At 36.5% G+C, this 26,617-nt stretch overlaps 1 protein-coding gene across 2 annotated transcripts; it reads right to left on the minus strand.

Moving 5' to 3' along the window:
* Nucleotides 1–1,139: 1,139 nt before the first annotated feature.
* LOC129882662 (chromatin modification-related protein EAF1 B-like) lies at nt 1,140–26,482 on the minus strand. 2 transcript variants are annotated; one of them, XM_055957054.1, is made up of 23 exons: nt 26,148–26,482; nt 24,068–24,268; nt 23,914–23,968; nt 23,733–23,830; nt 22,197–23,664; nt 21,970–22,089; nt 21,640–21,795; nt 15,844–16,035; nt 15,583–15,663; nt 13,903–13,960; nt 13,273–13,781; nt 13,113–13,166; nt 12,355–12,412; nt 12,074–12,270; nt 11,902–11,955; nt 11,719–11,799; nt 11,407–11,544; nt 11,187–11,303; nt 5,787–5,890; nt 5,453–5,671; nt 5,047–5,374; nt 2,391–4,093; nt 1,140–1,636 (listed from the first exon to the last, which is right to left on the minus strand). In XM_055957054.1, the coding sequence occupies exons 2-22, from the start codon at nt 24,208–24,210 to the stop codon at nt 2,477–2,479; spliced, it is 5,847 nt and encodes a 1,948-aa protein (XP_055813029.1). In that variant the 5' UTR covers nt 24,211–24,268; nt 26,148–26,482; the 3' UTR covers nt 1,140–1,636; nt 2,391–2,476. The 2 variants fall into 2 exon arrangements, with proteins under 2 accessions (XP_055813029.1, XP_055813028.1); XM_055957053.1 differs by having other exon boundaries at nt 5,002–5,374.
* Nucleotides 26,483–26,617: the final 135 nt, after the last annotated feature.

Here is a 26,617-nt window from a genome sequence, read left to right on the forward strand (position 1 = left end):
CATTTAAAATTAAAATAAAATATAGACCCCTTTATCTCCGTTGAAAATCAAACAAAAGAAAAAATATTCTTCAATTCGTCTTCAATTTTAGCCATTCTCCTAATCTCACTAAAACAACACAGGAGCATGTCCTTTTAATGAAAAATCAAGAGACCCCGTTTCAATTTTTTGTTCAAATCAATTTATTGTTGTTCAAGTTCAAAGAGATTGGAAATACTATCACCATTGATGGACAAAGCTTCAAGCTTAAAAGTGGGTCTGCAATCGAATCAAAAATTTCAAACTCAAATTGATTCTTTGTTTGTTGAAAGGGGTTGAAAATACTGCCATCATTCATGGATAAGCTTCAAGCTTTAAAGCGGGTGTACAATCAAATTGCAAATTTCGAACTCAAATCAATTCTTTATTGTTGAAAGGGGTTGAAAATATTGTTGAAATAAATTTTGAAACATAACCCAATGCACCAAAGATTGTTGTTGGAAAGCTTTTGATTTTGATTTAGTAGCTTTGTCTAAGATTAAAAATATTCTTGATATAGATTTTAATTTTGTTTAGAATTGGATATATTCTTCAAATCAATTTGTTGTTGTTGAAAGGAATTGGTACCTTCTTGTTGTCTGAAACTTTAGGAAGGATGCAGAGACTTTATCAATCCAAAAATGTACAACCTCTTCAATTTAATCTCTTTTTCAAATTAAAGAACCAAGAAAACCGACTTAAGCCACCAAACCGGCATATGTACACCCCTAGTTCGGGATATATTTGTCCTTTTTTCCTTTTCATATACCTCTCTATGATTGCGCTTACAACAAAGCATTGACAGATGGTACGATTATGTAATACTATCATGTACAACAGCTCTGTTTGTAGGCGATGCCAGAGAACCATGGATCATGGGGAGGTGGTGGGATGACAGGAGACCAGAAATGCAAAGAAAAAACTTCTGTGACTTGTTGGTCCACAGGAATTTTTCATTGCGTGACAACTCAGACTTGCAGATGCTTATGCTTCAAAAAAAAGAAAAAAGCTTCTAAACGGCATCTATGATTAACAAATACGGCATTTTAATTTATTCATTCTTCCTTAAAATGCATCATCATTTAGATCATAGTATCTTTCCTAGCATTTGCATGTATATGTATGATTCAAAAGCAACACAGCAGCAAGTAAATCTCATTAAAGATTTGCAAGATGCAAACAGGAACAATTTACAAGAATCAGGGAGGATACTAGGAAGGTGCAGTCATGTATGGTGACTGTTCTGACAAATAGGGAGTATACAGAAAACTAATATTCACAAAATTTCCCACAGCCTTTGGCCATAAAAATGATAACTACCCCTTGAATACATGGGATGATCTACGGGAGAAAAATCAAATAGAAACCCCTGGGTGAGCAGGTGGAGCAAGGGGCTTTACGAAAATGAAAGAAGTAACATTTATAAGGACAAAAAAAAAGGGATAAAGTGAAACCCTGTACATGTACCTCTATATCTGTCCCTACCTTCCTGAGGCTCTAGGGCAACAATAATATACAGAACCACAAAAATTTTAGCAGCCATCCATCTAGTATTGCTAAACCTTGAAAATTCACCAACTTGACATAAAGTGATGCCCTCGGGGATAACTAGCTTCATCTGAACAATAAAATAAGCAAGAATTAGCCGGTTCTACCAAGTTGCACCATGTTTTACACTTCACCATCATCATTCAACAATCCAAACTATCTTAAACAAAAAGAAGGGAAGTGATCAATTGAAAACCTCATTGATGCATGTCGATAAATTTAGACTCCGTGAATATCAGTGTTGGCAAAACATTTTTCTAAGCAGAACCCATCAGCAGGCCCCAAAAGTTGGCACGACTTTTCATTTAGACACCTCAAGTAAGCCTTGTGTATTTTAAACACCTAAACTAAGATAGGACAGTGTCATTGACACTTTTCGCTGACTTGGTAACTTGTGCGACTTTCACCTCAAATAGGCGTGTGAAGAGCCTTTATTTATTTTCTTTTTTTGTAGAAAAATAGTTTTTCTTTTACTTTTTCTTATAATTTATTTTTTAATTATTATTCTAGACCCAAATGCCACATGTCCTCTTTTAATTAGTTATCATGCCACGTCACCCGCGAGTGAAATACACACTTTGTAATTTTAGCTGATTGTCAAAAACGTGTTTAATAACACAAATTTTAAGTTGGGTAAGTGTTCAAAATGTACGAGGCTTACTTGAGGTGTCTAAGTGAAAAGTTGTGTCAACTTTAGGGGTCTACCGATGGGTTTCATCTTTTTCTAAAGCATTTCAAGTATTTCCTTCCTCATATTTGGATACCGAAACTACTAATACTAATAGACCAACTTTAGTACATATTAAGCTAAAAGCATGTTTTACCTGTACAACGCTGTTTCCCAGGCATGCTGCCCATTCAGGGACTGATTAGCCACCCAAGGAATTATCCATCATCTGTTGAGGGTGGTTCAATCCAGTCTACAGTCATTGGGTCTAGCAAACGAACTGCTATTCCCTGCTTGCAGAACCTGCGTCTGTTGTGAATGTTGCAATGGTGATAGCTGCTGCTGCTGCTGCTGCTGTTGCTGCTGTAACTGTGGCTGGGTCACTGGGGAAGAAGGCTGCAATTGGGAGGATTTTTGCAGCCAGTTGACACTAATATCAGGCCCTGTTGGAGACAAGTTGCCTGAAGATCGTCTTTGGCTTACCCCTCGGCTGACTTGAGGCACTGACTCAATGCCAGCAGAATTTGTTGGGGGAGTCCCTATTGAATCAAATAATGATTCTGTACCCTTCCACTGATTAGTGCTCAGGGTTGAAACATCTGCGACATTAGTTGCATTGTTGCACTCCTGAGGCATTGAGGTGATTACACCTATCTGAGAAGTTTTGCACAGAGAACGTTGTTCCGCTTGAGATTCACCAGCTTGCAACTTCTTGGATGGATCTGAATTTACTACATGGTTCTGCTGCAAAATTCGTTGTACAGTTGCTTGTTTTTGATTAATCAATTTTGGCTGTGACTGCACCTGTGTCTGTTGATGCACCAATGCTTGGTGATTGGAAGAACCCAAGACTGAGGATGGAACAGATTGCTGAGATGAATTGGTATCAGAGGCAGCCAATGAGGCAGGACTTTGATTGCTATTACCCGGATTAGAAGGCATGTCCTGCTGAAGATGCTTAGTAGATGGAGCTGGTTGGCCAGAGTAAATCTTAGGCTGAGGCTGCTGCAACTGACTTGAAGAATGAGGTGCCATAGCTTGCTTCACAAGCTGGACAGAACTCTGTGCTGACCCAGAATACAGTCCATGACCTTGCATCAAGCCAGTAGCTTGCTCACCTTTCTCAGCAGATTGATTCGCCTGATTGCTAGAAATCTCATTCATTAGAGAGGGATCTACCTGCAAGTTCTGGTGCATCACCATGTTCCCTCTGCCAACTCCCTTAAATAATTTAGCTTGTTGTTGTGATTGTGATTGCTGCCGCTGTGGAGGATGGTGCCTGCCTGCTGGTAGAAGCTGCTGCCGCCCTGTCTGACGTGGTCTTTGCTTGCTCATCTGAGTAGTCAGACTGCTCCCTTCAGTTTGAGCAGTCCGTGCATGCCCATGAGCTGGCAATTCGTGCGGTTGAGGCATTGGCGTCATTGACGTGGGGGATGTCAAAGGAGAAACTGATACTGGCAGAGAAGAAGATTGTGATGTGGTCTTGGGACTATTTTGCAAAGAAGATGAAATAGGAAGTAGGGGCTGTGAATGGGAAAATTGTTGTTGTTGCAACCGTCGCTGCTGCAAGTGCCTCTCTTTAGCTAATCGAATTGCATAAGCTTGTTGCTGTGAGTTGGTGGCATGGTTAGCCCCTTGAAGATGAGGGTGATGAGGGCTAAGCATAAGTGGCTGCTGTGAAGACATAGGATGTGATTGCTGATGATGAAGTGGATATGGATTGACGGGAGAGGCAGACTGGTTGGGAAAAGAGCAACTTAACCCACCAAATGGAGGAACCACTTGGCTGCTTCCCTGAGAGGCCTGCAGCTGAGGATCAGGAACCATCATTTGCCTCTGAGCTTCCTGATTCTGCGGTGGCTGTAAGAGAGATACCCGTACCGTGTCAGTGAATTAAACATGTAAGGACTATATGGCAACTGCAGGGTTGAAAATTACACGTTTATAACGTGCTCCTATGTATCAGCAACCACAAAAAGAGAAGAAAATGATGCAGAAACTAGCGCCAAGCAACAAATTTTCAACGAAACGTGCAAGGAATGGTGAGACACAGCAGCATGGGATGCATCAAAATTGCAGATTGGAAAGTTAGATGTCCATAACATGCTCCTTGCATCAACAACCACAAAAAGAGCAGAATATGATGCAGAAACTAGCATCAAGTAACAACTTATAAATTCTGGGAGTGCATAGTCTTCATAGAACACTCAAAAGTGTACCCTTAGCAAAGTCATAAAAAATCTTGTATCTGAAAGCAGTTCACTGAAAGATGAACAATCTTTACCTTTCCCAGATTGTCTCTTCTTGATTTAGCTATAGCTGTGATTTTGGAAGCATTGAACACATATAAAATGACACAAAGGTGAGAAGAATATTACCTCCTTTGTGCTCTATGCAACAGTTAGAAATGAATAAATGAATCTCGTTCACAAACTTCTAATTTTTTAAGACATGCTTTCCACATATAAATTTGCAAGTTTGTGTAACTGAACTGTTAGGTTCACATGTTCTCCATCCATAATCATGTGGACTCTACTCTTAAAAAACATAGCGACTACAGATAAGGTTGTAATAAAGTCTCACAGGTCATAGAAGAAAAAAGAGGAAGATGGTTGTAACAAAGTAGCACCGATCTATAAGTCATCTCACGAGGTACTAGAAATTCTTTAAATTGAACCAATGAGGAAATTTTTTTGTATGCCAACTTCACCAATGAATCAAATAAGAGTAACAAGAGAGAAGCAGTCAAAAGCCAGCAGCTGACTAACCCGCATCATACGCAAACCATCACGAGATCTCATCATTGAGTTCACCTGATTAGAGCTCACTCCAGAATGCATATTCACAGCATTTGGCAGTGCTACCATCCCAGGGGAAAGCATGCTTCCAGAATTCAACATAGACGGTGATGCAGCTCCCTGAAACCCAGGCCTTGCCATTGGAATACCTCTATTAATCCCACCCATCATGCCCGTGCTGTTGCCACTGGAAAGGGTAGGAACACCACCACGATCAGTGGTTGCAAGAACTCCAGGAGCAGACATATTGGATTGCATATTTCTCATTTGATTATACTGCTGCAATCGCTGATGTTCATCAACTGGAAGAGATGCAGATCTAGGAACAACATATCTAGCTTCCCTGGGAGCAGAATTACCCAAATTGGCACATGATAAGGAAAAGCCAAAACATAGTTTTTAAGTATAATCCATTCATTACCTAACAGATGCATTGAGGGAACTTGATGATGACTGAAAGTTGTTTCCACCAATCATACTGGAGGAACCCTGGACTGCCGAGTTTGCACAAGACACTGGAAGCACTGAGTTCAATGCACACTGACTTGGAATAGATAATCCACTTGGACGCGGACCTTGGCATCCAACAGAAAGATAGTCTGGACTAGGCAAGGGTGCATCATCAAATAGGTCCAAAGGTCTTCATACAACAAACAGAATGAACCAGAAGAAAAAGAACAATTAAGAGTTAGCCTAGCTTTAGCAATTACCAAACTTGAGAAGTGTCCAAAAAAGCATATCACAGAAAGACTTACGTAAGAATAGGGCCTCCGCTCAGATTATTTGGAGAAATTTGGGAAAGAGCATGTGTGTGAGAATCATGTGGCTGCTGGAGTTGTCTTGGGTCATGTTTATAACCCTTCATTGAAACAGGAATGCATACATCAACTTGAAGCTCAGATGTATAATACAAACAAACAGAAAGTGAATCCCTGCTTTGTACACATAAGATACTTTTTAAACGAATTTCAAAATTCTGCAGGCTCGTAAAACATACTCCCTCCCCCATCTCAATTTATGTGATGGTGTTTGATTGGGCACGGAGATTAAGAATGAAACGAAGACTTTTGAAACTTGTAGTCTAAAACAAGGCAAAGATACTTGTGTGGTTATAAATCATCTCATTAAGAGTAAAGTGGGAAGTTAAATTGTTACTAAATATAGAAAGGTGTCATTCATATTGGGATTGACTAAAAAGGAAAGAGTGACACATAAATTGAGACAGAGGGAGTGTAATATTTTCTCAGGTTTCTAACTTATACTCTGATTTACATTGTAAGTGGACAGATCACATATGGAAAATCTTCAGCAAACTGAGGGAAATTAGGTGGGTGATGCTAGGAAGCACAAGGTATGCACTAAATTGTTGGAGCAGAGATTGCAATTTAACCAGTCAGAAGGAGATGAAGGATTGTCCAAGCATGCGTTTGGTGTAGTGGACTGTTTGGAAAGAAAGAAATCAGAGCTGTTTCGAGGACAAGCAACGCAACATTCAGAAGTTAAAGACGAAATGCTTAGTCCTTTACTAGTTTAGTTTTGGTGTAAACAAGAATATTTATAGAAGCTGAAGATATTCTTGATGTTCTAGACAGTATGTAAGAAGCTATAAAGATAGGAAATTTTACTTGTATCTTTCCTTACTTGTGGGGGACTACACAGCTTCTGTAGTATACCTGTTTATTTACAATGTTACCATTCTCAAAAAAAGACTTATACTCTGATTCTAAAATTGCTAGGATGAAACAAAGACAGGTCGAGGACAATATACCTAGTGTTCTGATTATGATATTGATATTTTTTGATAAATGGCACCTCATTTTTTCGGTTGGGCTCAGGGAGGGGGTTGGGAGTTGTTAAGGGTATTTCATTCATAATAATAGCACCAAGCAAGCAGCGTTGTCAAAGGAGAGTGCTTAAGCCCTAAAGCGAGGCTCAAAAAGTGTTGTGCGCGCTTCAGTGTCATCATCAAGGCTCTAAGGCATACTTTTCCTTCCCAGTGAGCCTCTCCCTAAAGAGGCAACACTAAAACAATTGATATTACACTTCATCATAATTTTCTTTTCAAATTCTTTGTACATATATTTGACATTCATGCTTTATAATTATTAGTCTTGGACTAAACATATATATTTGTATTTTTTTCTCCATTTTGCATCTTTTTTCATTAATACCCACGCTTTATAGGCGTTTTGCGCTTAAAGCCCCAATGAACTTTAGAGTTTTTCTGCATTTTTCACCTTTGATAACACTGCAAACAAGTGATGTATGTATACACAAAAGACTCCCCCTTACAATAATGTAGGGACTCACAATCCATTTGGATATGACATGTACAAAAGTTACATCACGCCCAAAAGACAAGCTATAAGCATTCGTATTGAAGTAAGCAAGGTTTCTTCCTTCTCCCAAAATATCACATTTCCTCCCCTTGACACCCATAGATACAAAGTGGAAAGGATTCCTATGAAAAAAGAAAATATGAGTACATTTGAAATATTGGATTGTAATTGAAAGTTTAGAATAGATATTTTTGGAAGAATGGCATTTGATTTCTTGTGTCCTACAAAAAAAATGCATAACTTCAAATTTAATATGCACTTCCTTTATCCCAAAATTGATATCAACCGTTCTTACTCTTTTTTAAAAACTTAAAAAGAAAAAAAGTACCAATGATTGATATAATTATGCAATGTGTATCGGTTCGAGTTGTGGAAACAACCTCATACAAAAATGTCGGGGTAAGGCTGCATACAATAAACTCTTGTGGTCCGTCCCTTCCCCGAACCCTGCGCATAGTGGGAGCTTAGTGCATCGGACTGCCCTTTTTACCCCATTCCCTCCCCCTTCCCAAAATAATATATCCTACTTTTGATGATAGAGTTTAGATAGGCATAAAGATAACCAGCACATTTTCTTTTTGAACGGTAAGGGTATTGTATTAAAAGCAGTAAAACTGCAGGCAAGTATTTACAGAGGAAATTCTCATTAAAAGTTGTGTAATGAACTCAAAAAGTCAACTATCGCTTCTGTATCAGATAACCAGTTCATTTAACTAATATAAAATATGGATTAACCAAAGGAGACATCGATTTAACAGTTATATGGTTACAATAAAGAAAGCACAACATCCATGGCCTCAGTTCAATTTCTTTGAAATCCAAGTTTAAGCTTGTTACAACAAGTGCATCATTCTTATTGTAACAATGTGCCAAATTTTGTAAAAAAAAATAATCCTTTTATAAGTAAAATATAGCAAAGCCATCAACGTCCACCAGCAGCAAAACGCACATGTTTTATGCATAATACAATGTAATTTTCCTTCTCCGGTGAATCAGCTGGTGACCTCACAAATAGTAACATATCCTGCAATATCTCCTCATGCACGAAATTTCAAACTATTCTTCACACCAGTGTTATGAAGCCTTAATTCAAAGTCCACTTTCCCAAATTAGGCTGAGTTTGCTTACATCCCTCGCATCTCTAATTCCAGAGTTGGATAAACATTTTAACCTTCACAAACATGAGTCAACAAGGGCCCTAAGGAAGTGGTTGTGGGGATTAAGGAGCCCACCCGATAGAGGGAGGTGATAATAAAAAGAGAGAATGGTCAAAAACACACCTACAGTATTCACTTTTTTGTGAGTTTACTACCTTAACTATCAGGTGCTAGCATTTCCTACCTAAACTATCACCAACTATTTAACAAAACACGCGTCGAAATTAATGAGTCAGTTGCCATGTAGACAAAATTTAATGGGCAAATTAAGTTCCCACATACCTCTTGTCGATTGTATTCAAACACTTGGTCTAGTCAGCACCCTATACAAGGAGGTGATAGTAAAAAGAGATAATGGTCAAAAACACACCTGAATTATCATTTTTTTACGAGTTTCATACCTAAACTATCATGTATTTGAGTTTCCTACTTGAATTATCGCCAACTATTTATCAAAACACACCTAAAAGTGATTAGACCAACTGTTTGAATCCAATCGCCAAAAGGCAAGTGAGAACTTAATTTGCCCATAAAATTTTGTCCACGTGGCAGCTGACTCATTAATTTCGAGGTGTGTTCTGATAAATAGCTGATGAACACCCACTAGTTAAAGTAGAAAACGCGCAAAAACAATTATACTTTAGGTGTGTTTTTTACCATATCTCTTTTTAAAAACTTTCCATTTAATTCTTTTAATTATCCGCGTGGGATACCATTTGGCACCATTTTTAAATAGAAGAAGAGAGTGTAAACCACACACCATGAGATACTAGTCGAGATGTGTTTTGGATAAAAGTTGGTGATAGTTCGGGTAGGAAACATAATCACTTGATAGTTCGAGTAGGAAATTAGCAAAACAGTAGTAATTTACGTGTGTTTTTGACCATTATCTATAGTAAAAAAGCATGGAATAGTGGAAGGGGAATGGAAGACTAAATGTGTAGTCGTTGGAGTAATAACGTAAAAGGAAAGGAGGACTTCAGCAGCAGCGTCACATACAAGACAGAGGATAGAAGCATAGTCAGCTTCTAGAGCTAGAGATGGTGTGGGGAGATACTTTGACTCGTATTCTCGAATAACTGCATAATCTCATGCAAAAAGGAGGTGACAATACAACAACTCTAGAGGTTACAAGAGGAAAGATGTGATCTAATATTTAGAAGGAATTTACACAACACAACTATGATTGGAAGATCGTTGAATTTCAAGGCCAAATTGAAAGACTATGAAAGTACATAACACGCTACCTGTGAATGTAGGGAGGAAAGAAAGAGTGTTCTTAGTGAAGCCATATAATTATAAGCTCTTAGTTAGGGAAGTGTCGGGTTTCTTGCACTCTTTTTTTAGTAATTGAGGTGTTCGAGTACCTCAACTAATTTCACACGGTACCTGCTACCTCCAACCAGCACAGATATGGGATAACTCTATACATCAAGACATAGACAGATGAAAAGAAATTACCTAATGTTTTCACATCTACTGGATGTAACCTTAGTCTTTGATATGTGTTACTTGAGCTGGGGGTCTTTCAGAAACAATTTCTCTACCTCCGTAAGGTAGGGGTAAGGTTTGTGTATACTCTATCTTCACAAGACCCCACCTTGTGGGACTAGTTGTTGTTGTTAACCTTAAACCTTATGGTTCTCCTCCACTTCATTGAACACTAGGCCACACCACTGGGAGTTAGGGTTCTAGCACTTATCGATTTGGATTTACATGGTTCAAGGAAAAATGTTTTTTACTTGGTTGGCTACAAGAGGTGAATACTAACAATTGAAAATTTGAGAAAGAGGATCACATGTCAATTGGTGTTTTATGCGCAAAAATCAGATGAAGGCATGGATCATCTCAAGCATTGTCAGGTGGCGACTCGCCTATGATGGGAGATCTTTAAGATGATTCGGACTACAATGAAAGATGACGAACACAATGATAGAGGCCCTATCTAGTTATCTTTCGAAGAAGGAAGAGAAGATGAAGGGCACGAGATGTGCCTTATTATCACTCATGTGGTCTCATTGAAGAAGGAAACATGAGAATCTTTTAAGGGATATAAATTAGAAAATGACTACACACATCTGAGGAACGGTATCTCATTTCAAGATTCTTTTTGGTGTACCATGAAGTTCCCGTTTGTATAAAAGATTTGGTGTTCTTTGGAAGAGAATTATATTTCTGCTATAGGTTCTAACTTTTGGTATACTGCTGATATTTTCCATCATTAATAAATTATTTACCTTATAAAAAATTCAAGCTAGGTGCTTGGTTACTAGATGTCTCAAACCCAACCTTTACATCTAGAGACGTTTGGGACACTAGTAAACTCGTATTTTTGCAAAGACTTTACGCATATTCTCACCCATCTTGTTTTGTAGCTCAATTTTTTAAGCAATGCATTGCAGAAAGCCTAATCTCATTTGGTCCTAGTATGATAGACAACCAAATGGCAACACCAATTACCAAAGCCACCTGGTATAATAATTTCATACATGTCGTGTATATACGTGGAGAAAATAAGTCGTTCCACGTATACTGAACAGGCAAATAAAAAACCAGTAAATTGTAGATCAAGGACTATGAAATAGGGTCTTCTCATTCTAAAATCACCAAGAGGCTTAGATAGACTTTATTACATGGAGAAATGCAAATGCAAGAATACCTGATTCTTTCGTAAAAGATATTTCTGCCCGATCAAGATCATTTTCTCAAAATGAGATCTAAGTGTATCCTCTTCCATTGGCCCCTGCAAACGCTGAAACAGTTGTCTGGCACTTCCCTGAATGATGTTTAGCATGTCATTCAAAATTACTGAAAGGGGGAGCGGGGGGGAGGGGGAAGTTAACATCAAGGTAAGAGAGAAAGGAAAAGAATTGTTGAACCTTGGGAATGCCAGGTAATGTTGAAGGATAGGGTTGAGATGATCCTGAATCATCAGCACTATCAGCACCATCACCACTACTTCTGTCCATCAGTATTTTGTGTTGTTCTTTGCATTCCTTTGGTTTGCGGTAGATACACTGCACTTACTCAAGACGACTCTTTAGGAGCAGTGAAAAGATAAGGTAAAATAAAGATTAAAAAAAAGGAGTTAAGCACACAGTAAAGAAAGTAGATATAGGAAAGATTTAAAATTATCTACTGTTAGATTAGTCTGGCTAAAAGATGGTAAGAGAACTCATGAATATGCTCACCTTGAATTGTAAAGTACTGTTGAAAGCATCACTTACAAGCTCCCAATTTGGACCCAGGTCATGCACTAGGACAACGAGTGCCTAAAATTTTGGTGTTAATTCCATTAATACACATCATTGCTAGAAAAACTACAGTGAAAAAGAAGCGGAAGTAAGGATATATCAAATAAAAAAGAAACCAACCTGGTCCTCAAATAGTGACCATGGACTTCCCGAACCTGCTTGTCCAGCAGACATCTGCAAGAAATTGCAAATATCAAATTCATTCTTATTAGTGGATAAATCTTCAGACAATCATTCCTACAAAGAAAAAGCAAATTGAAACAGAGCAACAGATTCTGGCATACACAAGTACCTTCAAAGTTTTGGCTCTCCTTCCCTGATCCCTACCACTAAGCATTCTCATAAGTTTATTTGGGTTGGACATGTTACTCATCTGGGAAGCTGCTGGAGATGGAACAAATCCACCAACAGGACCAACATTTTCAAAAGAATTCTCAAGTGATTGCCTCATCATCTTTGGCTTCTTTGCAACATGTTGACCGAATAAACCTTCAAAAGAGAATGCCATTAATACAAGAAGAATATTTAGTATCAAGATGCTAATCTGATGAGAAGTTAGTAAAAAAACCATACCATTACTACCATTAGAATCAAGTTGATGGCCCTCCAATCTCTTTCTGGAAGAATCCCGCTGAGACCAAAAAGGTTATAAACAATCACATAGATGTTACAGACATGTGAGTGCATGTATACATAACATAACATGACATGACACAACAGAATAGAATGTACACACACAGAACATGACACAACAGAACAGAATGTATACACACACACACAGATCTGGTTAGCAAGACAATGCACATTAGCATTGCCATTCTCAAAACCTTCAAGAGGATGATAACACATACCTCTCCAATATGCTGCAAATGGAGCCATGAACAGCACAGAAGTTTTTGTTAAAAAAAAATTGGGTTCTGTTAATCACGGCATATGTGAGCAGGATAAAGTAAGAATATGTAAAATTTGCCCCCTCCAACAAGAAAGGAAAAAAATGGAAAAAAAAAAACACACATATGCAAAGAGAGACATCTATGCCCAGTACATGATCAAGAAAACAGAGTTGGTTTGGGCTACCAGCAACGTGCAGGAAAAGAGAACAGGGCAAATAGGTCGAGACAAAAACCTCCGTAAACTAGCGTGCAATTTTAACAGATAAGAAAACTAACTAATAAATTGAGTCACTATGTGAAAGAAAAAGAATAAATTACAAATCATTGTGACACACCTATAAGTGGATAACTTCTCTAACTGAGTTCTAATTGAAGAGTGCAAAAATTTACAGTATATCTCAGTTAGATTCACTATGTGAACAAGAAAAAGGAAATCACCTGCTCGTTTTGAAAATTAGAATCAACCTGCCATCGGTGTTCATATGTGGAACCCTGCATCAATGAGAATACAGTCATCAAGAAAATATAAACATTGAGACGCTTCAAAATCTAATTAAAAAAAAGTTGTTTACTAAAAATATAGCAACTTATCAAGTACCAGAATCTTCACTTTTTTCTTCTTTTTAGGTTTTGAAACTTCAGCCGAATCAAATGGTAAATGCTTCTCGAAATCTCCCACTGACTCAACTTCCAAACTATTAGGCATATGTGATCCTCCATGCAAAGTACTCTGATCATCCTGAAATGAACTGGTATCGCCACTTGAAGCATCAGTTTTGATTGGCAACTGAGCACATCCAGATGTCGTAGCACTGTAAGGACTAAGAACTCTTTGCCTAGAAGCAGTACGCATACGCTTTGTTGGAATAGATGCATTAAGATTGCTAGATGGCCTTTTTCCCAGTTGCATAGATTGATGAGTACCAAGTTTGTATTCCCCGCGCTGTGTAAATGGTACATCAGTGCGAACACCATATGATCTTCCACTATACGTCTTTATGTGGATCTTCCTTTTCTTCTGGGAAAATCTTGATGATTTGTTACATTCAATGGCAACTGATGTATCATATGGACTTGTCTCTCCTTCATCCTCTTCAAATGCATAGTCTAGAGATCCAATGCATAGAGATTCAGCAAAAAATAGGACCAACTAGAAAAAACAGTACCAGGACGCAACAACCTCCCAAGAACATAAAAAGTTAGAAAGAGAAGAGAAAAGAAAGAAAACCTGGAATGGTATCGTATGCCAATGTCTCCACCTCTTCATGCATGCTACTAACAGTTTTCTGGAATTTCAAATAATAGACTAGCATCAACAAGTAGGACTAAAACACAAAAAACGAACAGCTAAAGCCAGAAAAGATGATGTTGGCTACAAGGTCAGACTGAATATAGCGTAGTTGCAACTCTTTCTATTCACCTCTATCAGCCAACAGCACCTGGCATGTTGATGTTGTATTGCTGTGTATCGTCAAATATGCACAAGCAATATATTAATCATGAATTAAAGTATGGTAGCACCAGTACCTCATTTTAGAAACTTCCTATGTTCCATATAATCTGTCCTACTTTCTATTGAGGATTATGGCGAAATTGTCTAAGGAAACATACTCCATACACAATACAGTACTTGTCCAATAATCTAACATTAAAAAAAGGTGATCCACTCCAACACATTTAAACTATAAAATATTCAAATAGTTGAAAGAACTAACTATATCTACACCTTTGACACATGTAAGTATAAAAATTATATGCAAAATACAACTACAATTATTACCTTAATAATCATACTCAAACAAAATGAGACACCTAAACTTGGAAGCGGGAGTAATAATGATTAGCAAAACGATGAGCTCTTTGACAAATGCACAGGAAGAAACACATCAGGTTTGGTCCTTATTACTCCCATCACATGCAATTTCCAAGTAAATGTAATCTTTTAAGATGCTAACAGCTTTTGCAGGATGTCAAAAAAAACAAATTGGGAGCAAGACACAACAGCCATAAACTACGTTCCTCTGTTCATTTTTCAGATGCACACAACCAACCACCAATAATGGCTTGGATTAAGCTAAAATTATCTTCAGACCACAAGATTATGAGTAAAATTCCTCAAGAAGTGTGAACTGAGCTCCATCAAGCTCTTGACTTACAAGTTAAAACAAAAACATGTGAACCAGGAAGAATTTTTCTGTATGACAGGTAATGCAAGGGCAAGACTTCACATTTCCTCCTGTTATTTTACTCTATTAGTCAAAGTACAGCTTAGATTTTGGACTGCATACTGTTCATGCATCTTCATACAAAATCTTGGTAACTTCCTTCAAGTAAGAAGTATATACAGAATCAAGAAAATAACTTGGTTGTCAAACAAACAACTTACATCAAAAGATCATCCCTCTTACATTAAGACAGATAAATTTCCACTTTAAGGAAGTGTGGTCACGACTCACGTAATCCATGAAAGGAGAAAAACCGCCAAACTGTACATTCTATTCTTCCCCACAATCCACTTATTATTTTAGTATTTATCCCCTTAGGCAGGAAAAGATACAGGCCAATAAAGGATGACTATTAAGAATTTAAACCTATAAGAAACAAAAGGCCAATAAAGGATGACTATTAAGAAATTAAACCTAAAAGAATAAAAAAACACCAATTTTAAGGACAATTAGACACAAGAGTATGTGAGAGACACTGCACTTGTAACAAATGTTCAAGTTCAGTTATTCAATTCACTTCCTGACTTTGAATAAAATAAAGTTGGATTCTCCATTATGATCTCATAATACTAGTATCTAGACCAAGGTCCACCATGTGTTTGATGAAACAGGCAATTTGCAACTCATCAGGTCAGAAGATGTAAAATCAAGCATTTGCGAAATAGTAATTCTCAACATATTACCTCACGGTGCAGCACATGAGATTCTATAGACTTTCTGTAGGCATCCATTGCTCCAAATGAGACAGCATAGAAGAGGTTCTCCTGCATGAGGGAATGAGGATCACTTAGAAGGATTTACTTTTCTCTGAACTAAAATCATACGAGTATCACCCAAAAAAGGAAATGAGTGAGCACTCAAATCAATCCCTAAAATATGTTCATGGTGAAACATTAAAAGACCAGAGAGAACAGAAGACATTGACGTGTAAGACATATTTATACTTCTTCCAAATGATCCTCCCAAGGCACATCCACGATTCCACCATCAGACACCCTCTCTGGAGTAACCGGAGCTTCAGCAAGGCTTTGTCGAACATTAGAGTCATTGTATTTCAGAAATCTCATGGCATATTCCCTAATAGCAAGAGCATGATCCTTTCTAGAAATTGGTAGCTCCAGTTGTTTGTTTTTCCCCTGCGAAGTGCATAACAAAACTATGAATTGAAGACCAAAGATCTCCTCTCTCCAGCCTTTCATTGGAAGCAAGTACACAGGAAAATACAGAAGTTTGACTAATTGGAATTAGTAGCTACACGAGCATTGATATTTGTTTTGATAGTTTCTCTATCTGATTATAACCAGCTAAATTTAAGTTTTTTCTTTCTAAAGAACAACCAATAAATTCTCCCAACTTCAATCCAGTTGCATTGAGATCACATACATCGAGGAAGCTCTTCAAACCAAGCAACTTATGTATACAAGTTCAGAATTAATACATCCTGTAAGAAATGTTTCCAGATTACCCAATGCTTATGAGGGAAGTGAATCACATGATTGAAAAATATTGTTAAATCATACCACGTAGCTCATAGAAAAAGCAGATCCAATGTAATAGAAAGGCAATGGAAAAGTTGCTGCAAACGCTGTCTAGTCTAGCGAAATATTGTTGTTGTTTTCACTCTTTTAAAATAGACTTTACATTGGATAGAATTGTCAAGTAATTATTTTCCTAATATCTAGGTTCCCTAAAATTTACTACTGCAAAACTAACTATCTGACAAATGTTTAATTCCTTCTGCATTATTTTTTGTCAGTCCTAATATTTAGGAGTTTTCCATGTTACTTTCCCTTATGTATGTTCTAACATAAGGAACTTCAATACTATACATGCTATGGAATCAGTAATACTATTTTATTGATAGCTCGGACATATTCTATGCATGACAAATAAATGTTTTATGATTTTGGGACTCAATTTAATAATCGATTTTACAATACAATAAAACACCTCCTTTTTAAATGGAAGCAGCATTATCAAAAGCGAAAAGCGTAGAAAAGCTCTAAGGTCCATTGGGGCTTTAAGCGCATACAAAACATGGGCTTTAATGAAAAAAGGCGCAAATGAAGAAAAATACAAGTATATATGTTTAGTCCAAGACTAATGTTTATATAGCATGAATGACAAAATATAGGAACAAAGAATTTTTAAAAAAAATTACAATAAAGTGAAATATCAATTGTTTAGTGTCGCCTCTTCAAAAGAGACTCACTGGGAAGGAAAAATATGTCCTAAAGCCTTGATGACGACACTGACACGCACATTAAGCGTGGCAAAGCGTTCAACACACTTTGAGCCTCGTTTCAGGGCTTAAATGTGCTTTAAGCGCACCTTTGACAACACTGAATCGAAGAATAAAAAGGTATTATGATACTCTTACAGATAAACCCCGTGTAGTTTAAAATTATAACACTTACACCTCTTATATTATAAAAATCCATCATTTATACCCCTATGATGCTCCCTATTTTTATAAAAACATTTAAACCTTTTATAAAATGAAAAACTCAAGACAAATGAAACTACATCAAACCAAGTACATATAAAATGATTTTGAAGCAGAATAATAAATAAAAAGCTAAAATAAAAAGAGAAATTTCTATAAAATAAGATATAGTATTAAATAAAATTAGAAATAACTTATGTATTTAAAGTGCAATAAACTTATTTCTAATAGTTGGTATATCTTATCAAATAATTTGTGTTCATTTCCTATTTATGAGTTACGAAAGACAAATGTTTCAAAAATGATTATTCTTTTTTGGACAAAGGCATGAACAAGTTTTTCGTCAAAGTTTTAATCTTCGTATTAAAATATCATAAAGTAACTTCATAAAAAACGTTCCATTTACAATTTAACTTCGTTGTTTAATAACTATATAAATCTAATTAGTTACGCATAAACCTCACGGAGGGTGTGAGTGTATATTTTCACAATAATTAAAATCCTTATGTTGTATTAAAAGCATGAAGACCTTTAGTGAAATGTTGCTAGTCTTTTAAACCCTTTTAAAATAGTGTTTATACTAGGCAAAATAGTCATTTAATTATTTTTCTTATATTTAGAACTTTGAAATTAACTTAAGTTAGGTTATTAAATCCTTCCTTATTTATATTATGTATATCCATATATATAGGACTAAGAAACAAAGAAGACTTTACTTATATAAATTGTGTAAGTAAATATATAATAACGTGAAAATTGAATATTTGCCTATATTTAGGACTTTGAAAGTTTTAGAATTTTAGCTTATATGTAATAATACTATTTGATATGATAACTTTAACCATCTCTTACATATAATTATATGAAGGGTTTCGCCGGCTAATTTTCTACACAAACAGTGGGACAATCTTTCTAAAAGTAATTTTCCTTCATAATATGAATTCTCTCCCGGAGATTGATTACACATTTTCAAGAAGTGACCAATTTTGTAATTGACCTTAGTGTCGTTCCATAACATAGAGATTCCACGTATTTTGAAGAATAGATCAAGATTGTATTTTTTGCTTGAAACAATATGTTAATAATTATTTGAGTGAAATAAATTTCTTTTTTGGAGAAATAACGGAGATGCTATTTCTTGTTTTTACAAGAAAGTTTTGAGTTCAACAGGTCTAGGATTTTTTTGGTAAGTCTAAGGCTGATCATTTTTTTTATGTCAAGGAAAACCCGCAGCCATTACCCTCTGGGTGCGCATAGGGTAAAAACCTCACTCCTATGCAATAGCTCGCAAACCACATAGGAGAGGTAACCTGGACTATGCAAGCCCAGTGCAACGAGCTCGACCCAAAAGGCAAACCCCTTGCTTTCGCTGGCAAGGGGTTTAGAATAAGCCCAAACCACTGGGCCATCCCAAAGGGCTCTGATCATTTTTGAAGAAGTATTATTGGTGTTTTCTTCTTTCTTTTGAAATTGGTAAATCTATATTAGTGGTGTTTTGGGGGTTTTCATTCTTTTTCTATGATGATTTTCTTCATATCATGCTATGATCAATTACATAGGAAAACCATTAATCTTTTATGTTTTGTTATGTATACATTTATTTATGATGGTGATGTAGGTCAACTTGTGAGCATCTCCCTTGCCTTATTAAGTATCTATTACCTTTCCCAAGCACAAATACTGAGTAACTGTTCTACATGACTTTGATAAATGAGAAAATATTATTGTTTTATTATAGATATGGATAGAAAAGTTTGAGAGTCGTTGGTTGAATATCCTCATCTTCAAGTTAAGTTAAATTTAAGGTTGAGGGGAAACGATAAGCTAGAAAAAAGGTGGCTACATGAAAGTCAAAGGAACGAAAATAATCCGGCAAGACAAAATTTAGATTGTTACATTGATTAAGATTAAGCTAAAATTTAATTTCGAGGTCACTTCGGTTTTCAGGGCCCGTTTGAACATGTGATATGGAGTCATGGTTAAAATCAGAATGATTTGAAGTTGAAGTTTTGCTTGGACATGCAATTTGAATTTCTTAAGTTGTATTTATTCTCATAAACATAAAACCCAAGAAGTTGTGAAAACTATCAAAAATTTTCCAATTCTTATACAATCTTACCAAATGAGCAAACCATAGTCATAAAGAAGATATCAAAATATCCTAAGGCATTGTGTTGAGAAATCGCATATCTCCATATTCCTTTTATAATTAAATATTTGTGATTACAAACTTTTAAATACACATAATTTTACAAAGATCCACTGGTCAACAATAGTAGTAACTAGTTATTCTTTAATATAATCCTTTTACATGGTACAAACAATCTTTTCACGCCGAGCATGAGTCTCTTTTTCCAAAATTTAAATTGACAAGTATTTTTAAACATAAATTTATGGGTCAAGTTTTATATTTAAAAAAATTTGAAATCAAGATTTGGATCCCAATACTGATTTCTGGAGAATTTGGAGTTTGAAATCATGATCTCAAATCGCATGTCCAAACGTTCATTTTTTTGTGAAATGGCAACATATTTGTATTGAAATCAACAAGGCCTGTTAGGCCCAAAGTTTTAAGTATGTCCAAACGATGTGCATGTCAAAACGCCTACTTAAATAAGCTGCACATTAAAGGGTAAGAAATTGACAATCTATGTTCTTTATTGGTAATAGGTTATGATCTCATGAATGCCACTCAAAATTAGGCTTAAATCAAAGAGAGCGAGACTTTCTGGTAGATAGCCTTTCTTTTTTGGTAGTCATGCTTTCTTTTTCTTCATTTTAGTCCTTTTAACGAGAATCTAATAAATTTACAGTAGAATCACTATCAGAGTTGAATCACTATCAGAGTTGAACCCAATGTTTAATTATTTAGGTAAGTTTTTATTTCTTTTTTGTATTTAGTTCAATTCTTACGTTCTAAATCTATTTGGATTCACTAGATATGAAGAACAAGGGGGATAAATTACTACAAAATTTTATTCTAAGAACAATGAGTCAAGTGAGCGGTGATAATTTTATTGGTAAGAAATTATGGGTTACATGGTTTCAATGAATAATAAGCAAAAGAAATCCATTCAAAGTCTTTTTCAGATATATCATACAAGTAAAATCTTACTTTAAGTTCATGACAAACTAAAGCCACGTAAAATCATTTTAAGAAAATCATTGCGGTCAAGAAATAAGAAAATAGAGCAAAATCGATTATAGTAAAGCATTAAGAGTCCAAAAAAAAATTATTGAGAGTCAAATTAGCTAAAATTATATCAGTAGATGATGAAATATATTTTAAATGAGTTGTTATTACTTCTGTTTCTTACTTTTTCTATTCATTCCAATAAATGTCCCTTTAGTTATATAAATATATGTTGTAGAATATAGACTTAACTCATTTATAGACTTTACAAAATCAAGTTTTTCATTCCTAAATTTTTTAAAAGACTAAAAGAATCAATTTTTAAAATTTTGTTACTTGATTTATCTTTAAAAAATCGTATAAATGATATAGTAAATATTCGATAATTTTTTATTCATAATTAGGTCATAAATTACAATAATCTTCATAACATATTCTTAGTATATGTCATGAAATGGTTACAAGCGCAATGCGTGTACCCTAAAGGTAGTAATAAGCAAGTAAACAAACATACAGACACACATACACACACATATGTGTGTGCTTGTGCGTGTATTTATGTGTTTGTATGAAATCAGCATAGCCATCACCTATTTCATACTCAAATATGCATTTTACAGATGGGGTTACAGTAGCACATACTACCAATAGGCAGATAAATGTGACAACTGACAATGGACAAAAGAATTGATCAACCAAGAAGAACAAAAACCAACAACATCCCATGTAGGGGGATAAGGATGTACGGAGTTAGCAAAGCGTTGTAGTAGAGCCAAAGCCCTATGTGCTATAATGCTGAGCCAAGGACGCTCCACCTTCTCTATAGAAGCAGTCAACTGAGTTCTGAACGAATTAGCTCCTTGGTAATGGCTTAATCTAAGACCTTACCTCCATTTAGAAAGGCTGATTCTAATAGACTCTCGGCTCAAAAGAAGTGTAATTAAAGCAGGATTAAAAGGAAAATATCAACAGAAAAATGGAAGAATAAAAACCAGGGCATGATTTATTATCCTCCGTAGAAAAATTGTTTAACCTCATGGACCAGTAAGAAGGAATAAAAAAAAAACATGTAAATAAATAAACAAAAGAAAGACAAAATTCTTTCAAGGAAGGAAAATAAAAACATAACAAAAGAACAATAACATTGTGTCATCAATATACCTCAATCGATTGCCAGAAACCCATGACGGCTTTGGTCATAATATGAGCTACTTTTTTTAGCTTGCAACTGCTATTTTGTTCTTGGAATCGTAACCGTGCAGTAAAAGCAACTCTATGGCACAATTGAGTCGCTGCAGTCATTTTCCAAAGACGTTCCTACAAGAGAGACTTTTAAATAAGTGCCTAAGTTTGAAAAACAAACTGAAAAAATTCCCAGAACCTAAATGAAAATTTAACCATGTTTCAATTATTCAGTTACGGCACTGAAAAAAGCTACTAGGTAAGCAGAAATGAAAGACCCTCCAACAGCAAGGGTCAATTAGATCATACCTGTGCAAAATCATTCGCCAGCCAAACCATTTCCTCAAGTACATAATCCCAGTGAGATTTCCGCCGATTCTCCAGTGGAAAGGCCACAGCAGATAACTCTGCAATTCTTTTACGTTTCGCCTGTTTGTTAAATTGTATTAGATCTTTGCAGCAAAATAACAGAGTCAGCAATATCTTTACAAGCTCAACCAGAAGAGAATGCGAAGTTTTAAGAATAAGGCAAAAACCTCTATAATTTGTGCCTCTTTCAAGATTGAATCTTCATCATCCCTGGTAGCAAGTTTAAGGTTGATCCCAGGTGCTTGTGCCTCGGGGGAAGGATTTAAAACTCCATGTGGTGATACATGCTGGGATGGCTCAGGTATTCTGGACTCAATTGAACTCTGACAGCCAACAATACAAGCATATCCTTTTTGGGAGTTGGAACTATCACTTGTGTTTGTACTGGGTTTCCTCTCAGTTTCTGATGAAGATGGGCCAACTGCTTCCACTTGGGTGGTAATTTTATCTTTTACCTCACTCTGCAAATTAGATTTACTGCCAGCAAATTCTTCCTGTGATGTATCTATAAAATCACTCTGATGATTTTTGGCACCAGAATTGCATATCTCATTAGTGAAACCACAACTGTCATCAGCTTTCACCTCTTTCTGTTCTTTAAGATTGCTTCCTATAACTGGTGTTCCCTCTGGCACCGACAGTTGTTCCTTCAAGTCACCATTGGAGTCTGAGTTTGTTGGATTGGTAAACATCTCATTATTAGTATTTTGATCTAGACTATGGATAGCCCGAGTGCAAGAAGATTCTGAATCTAGACCTTTTGTGCCCAATGCTGCACTACTGCTTTGAGCATCAATTGGTATGCTTTTCTGGTCACTCTTTCCATAACTTAACCCATTTAAATGGCTGGAACTAGCTTGATTCTCAAGCTCTGCTGCAGCTGTACACAAGTGACCTTCCTGGCCAGCAGAACCTACCCCTTCTTTTCCCAGTGATGATTGAGGCTTTTCAGGACCTTCCTGAATAGACATTTTCTCAACACCAGTGACTGAGTTCTGATCATGTTGGTTATCCAGCAGACCTCTGGAAGCACTAGCTTCAGGAATGCTATACGCCAGATCCTCATTCTTCAAGTAAGTAGCTACCTCTGCAGCTTTAACGCCATATATTTCAGAATCCAGCTGATTATAAGATGGCGGAGTTTCCACAGGCATAAAACCATTTGAAATAGAAGGCAATGCAATGTTCAAAGTAGAGTTCTGGTCTTTAGAATTTTCACCATCTGAAACCAGTCCTTTTACATCTTTAGAAGAATGTTGTGAAGGCAAAGATGTGCCATGACCACCACGAGCTAGAATTATATCAGTGGAACTTGATCTAGTGCCATCTCCATTAGGCCGGGGCCTGTGTCTTCGCCTGTAAGCTTTTCTAGGGACGCCGAAAGCAGCAGAAACACCCAATTCTTTTGCATTTCGACTTCTATCCAACTTAGATGACTGCTCTGACGGAGTAAGATTGCTCCTACTGGGGTGTCTACAGGACCTATCACCTTCAATGAATTCATTTTCACCATCAAATAGCATGAGATTGTCAGCACTGTTGGGTTCACAAAGTTGAGGAGCCCCAAGTCGACCACTACTTTCAACCGAGTCTCCATGAGGTGAAGCAGTAATTGCAAAACTACCTTTTGCTTCACTAGAATGCAGATAGAAATTAGCAATCATAATAAGGATTAGAAAACTAACAGAACTCCAAAAAATTACCTGGTCACGAACTGATCTGGATGTTGATCTGTCAGAGAAGTGGATTGAACGCTAAGTGAAGTAGCATTCCCAAATTTGAAATCCAGTGGATCACCACCCTGCAACAAGAAGAATGAAGTCATGCCAAAAATCCAAGAGGATAATTTCTGAAAATCTATAATAACCAGTCCAACTATCATACTTTCGCAAGAAATTCTAACTCTCTTCTCTTTTCCTCTAGGAAATCATACTCCTGCCTGTTAACAACAACAAATCTCACTGTAAGCATAGAGGAAGTACAGCATTCATTAAATTCCATATAGGCAGGACAAAGTGAAGCAGCATGCTAACATTACCTAAGCTCATTTTGAACCTCTTCGATTGCAGATCTCTGCAGAGAAGTGTTGTTACCAATACCAACTCCACCTTCAAAAACTCCTCCCATGGGATCAACCTCGGCATTGGCTATGGGATCAGATTCCGCACCACATCCATGCATTCCCACCTTAAAAGCTACAGGGTCTTTCCCTCCATCAGTACAAGCCTCGATCAAATTCCTAAAGACAAGACAACACTTAAACACCATACAGGGACTGAAACACCAACAAGAAGTAGTGAAAACTGATATTAGCACATAGATAACAGAAGATGAATACACCTTTTGTGGATGTAGGTACGGACTTGTTTAAAAAGTATCATTTACATGCAAGAATTTGGTTTTTATTACCTTTTGTACTTATGAACTTAAGGCACTATTCTGATTGCAGCCTCAATCCCGTCCAACTTTTTCTTGAATAAATGCAAAAGAAAAGAGAAAAATAACCCCACTTTGTAAACAGTCCATTACGGGTAAAGGTGAAATGTATAACTGCAGAAAAAGGAATAATGCCACCAGAGAATCCAGGTCTCTTAGAAAGAAAGCCACTTCACAAGTAAGACTCCAGGATTCAGTTGTGCTGGAAACAAGAAAACATATGCGCCAAAGTAACATTGCTAGATACAAAGCTACCAGACACATATTACTTGCTAAATGGATATATACTTCGAGAAGGGAGAGAATGACCATTAGTATACCTTACAAGGGCTCTATGGAACATTAGGAAATACATATAGACCTTGATGAACTATGTTAATGCCTCTTAATACTTCAGAGTACAAACATATTTATAGGTTCAAAGAGGGGCAAGACATGCTCCACCAATTGGTGTACAAATGTAAGTGACTATGTAAATATGGACCAATCCAGGGACAAAGAACTACATGTCTCCGTTCCCTTTCTCACTTCACCTTGATTTCTACAAACTTTTCAAGATCAAGACAGCACGTTACATGCCCAATATCCATAGCAGCTATCCATTAAGTTCTGATGCAATAGGTATTACTTATTAAAGCAAACGAATCGAATAAGCTCCGACGGAAGATCTACATTGATCTTTCCTGTTGGGAGATCGTAGATAGTTTCAGCATGTAACAGCAAGTGTACAAAAGAAAAGACAAAACTTCCTTACAATATCTTCCATACTATCTATAAGAACAACAATCTTTGTACAAATTAATGGTACACAAGAGAAAAGAGCTTATACAGGACCATAAGCCGCTTGGAGAAAGAAACATCATTCCATGCACACTATAAATGGTTTTTCTTTTTCAAATTTTGATTATAGTTATCACGGGTGGATCCACAATGTAACATGTGAGTTCACGTGAACCAAGTAGCTTTTTGTGCAGATCTTGTAAACGCACTATGAAATCCACTAAATGTCTACAAATATTTGGTTGTGAATCTAGTTATTATCACATTAATTAAGGTGTAGGTACCCATAAACATCAAATCCAGGATACATCTCTGATATTTTTCCAAGATAAATCATTATTACATGTTCTCGTGCGAGTGCATTCATGTGAGTGTGATTGCTCGTTATCTATAGTGAAGCATTGAATTTATTAAAAATTAACATCTCAGTCTCTAGAACGTAGCTGTCAAAAAAAAAAGTAGTTCATTCATGATTGCATGTCAACCTAGTGGCACATTGGCGCGACTAGACACCAAAGCTCACAAACAGAATTCAAATACTAATAGATGTCAGAAAGGCGGGAGCGAGCATTGTTGCAACTTTCCCCCATGCCTCAGGCATTTCCAAAAGCATGATAATTCAGTGATCACCAGCTTCAAACAAGTCGAATAAAATCAAGCTCAAAGAAAAAATAGTTTCACTTGTTGACATGTAAAGCAACAACTACTACTTGTCACGTAAAATTGAGCTCTTTTGAAAACAGTTTAAGCAATTTGCACCACAACACATGCAAAACTCTCGATTTCACATGCCCCTGTTATGAAATAACCCCTAAAAGAACAAGATGAACTCTAGGGTTTGCACGAAATTGAAGGAAGTCCAAATTCTAGGGTTTGTAAAGCTTGGAAATCAAAAGGAATACCTCAATTGTGCCGGAATTGCAGGTAAGGTTAGCAATGCGTCAAGCCTGAAGGCTTCTCCCTGGTTCTAGGGTTTTTCTTTGATGAAAAATACGTCAATTCAAAGAAAAAGATATTTTCCCTGGAACATGTGAAGCCATTTGAATCTCCTACGATATGCCCCTTGCTTCTACAGACAACAACTGCCTATATAGACGTAAATACGTATGTATTTGTCGAGTAAAATAAGGTTCTTTGGTTCGTCTTCGTGCTCCTTCGTTCCCAAACTTTCTCTCTCTAAACACTATGTTTTTCTCTCTCTAAACTTTATAAACTATTCGTCCTCGGCTAGTAGTGGGCTGGACATGCAGGCGACGAACCAAGGCTTCGGACCATTTGGGCTTCTTATTTGACAAAAATTGGAGCACAAACATATTTCTCATATTCACGGGGTGTCTTATTTTGGTCGTCACATTTAAATAAAAATTTATTT

Source organism: Solanum dulcamara, chromosome 3, assembly GCF_947179165.1.
Source record: "Solanum dulcamara chromosome 3, daSolDulc1.2, whole genome shotgun sequence".
NCBI classification, from domain to species: domain Eukaryota; kingdom Viridiplantae; phylum Streptophyta; class Magnoliopsida; order Solanales; family Solanaceae; genus Solanum; species Solanum dulcamara.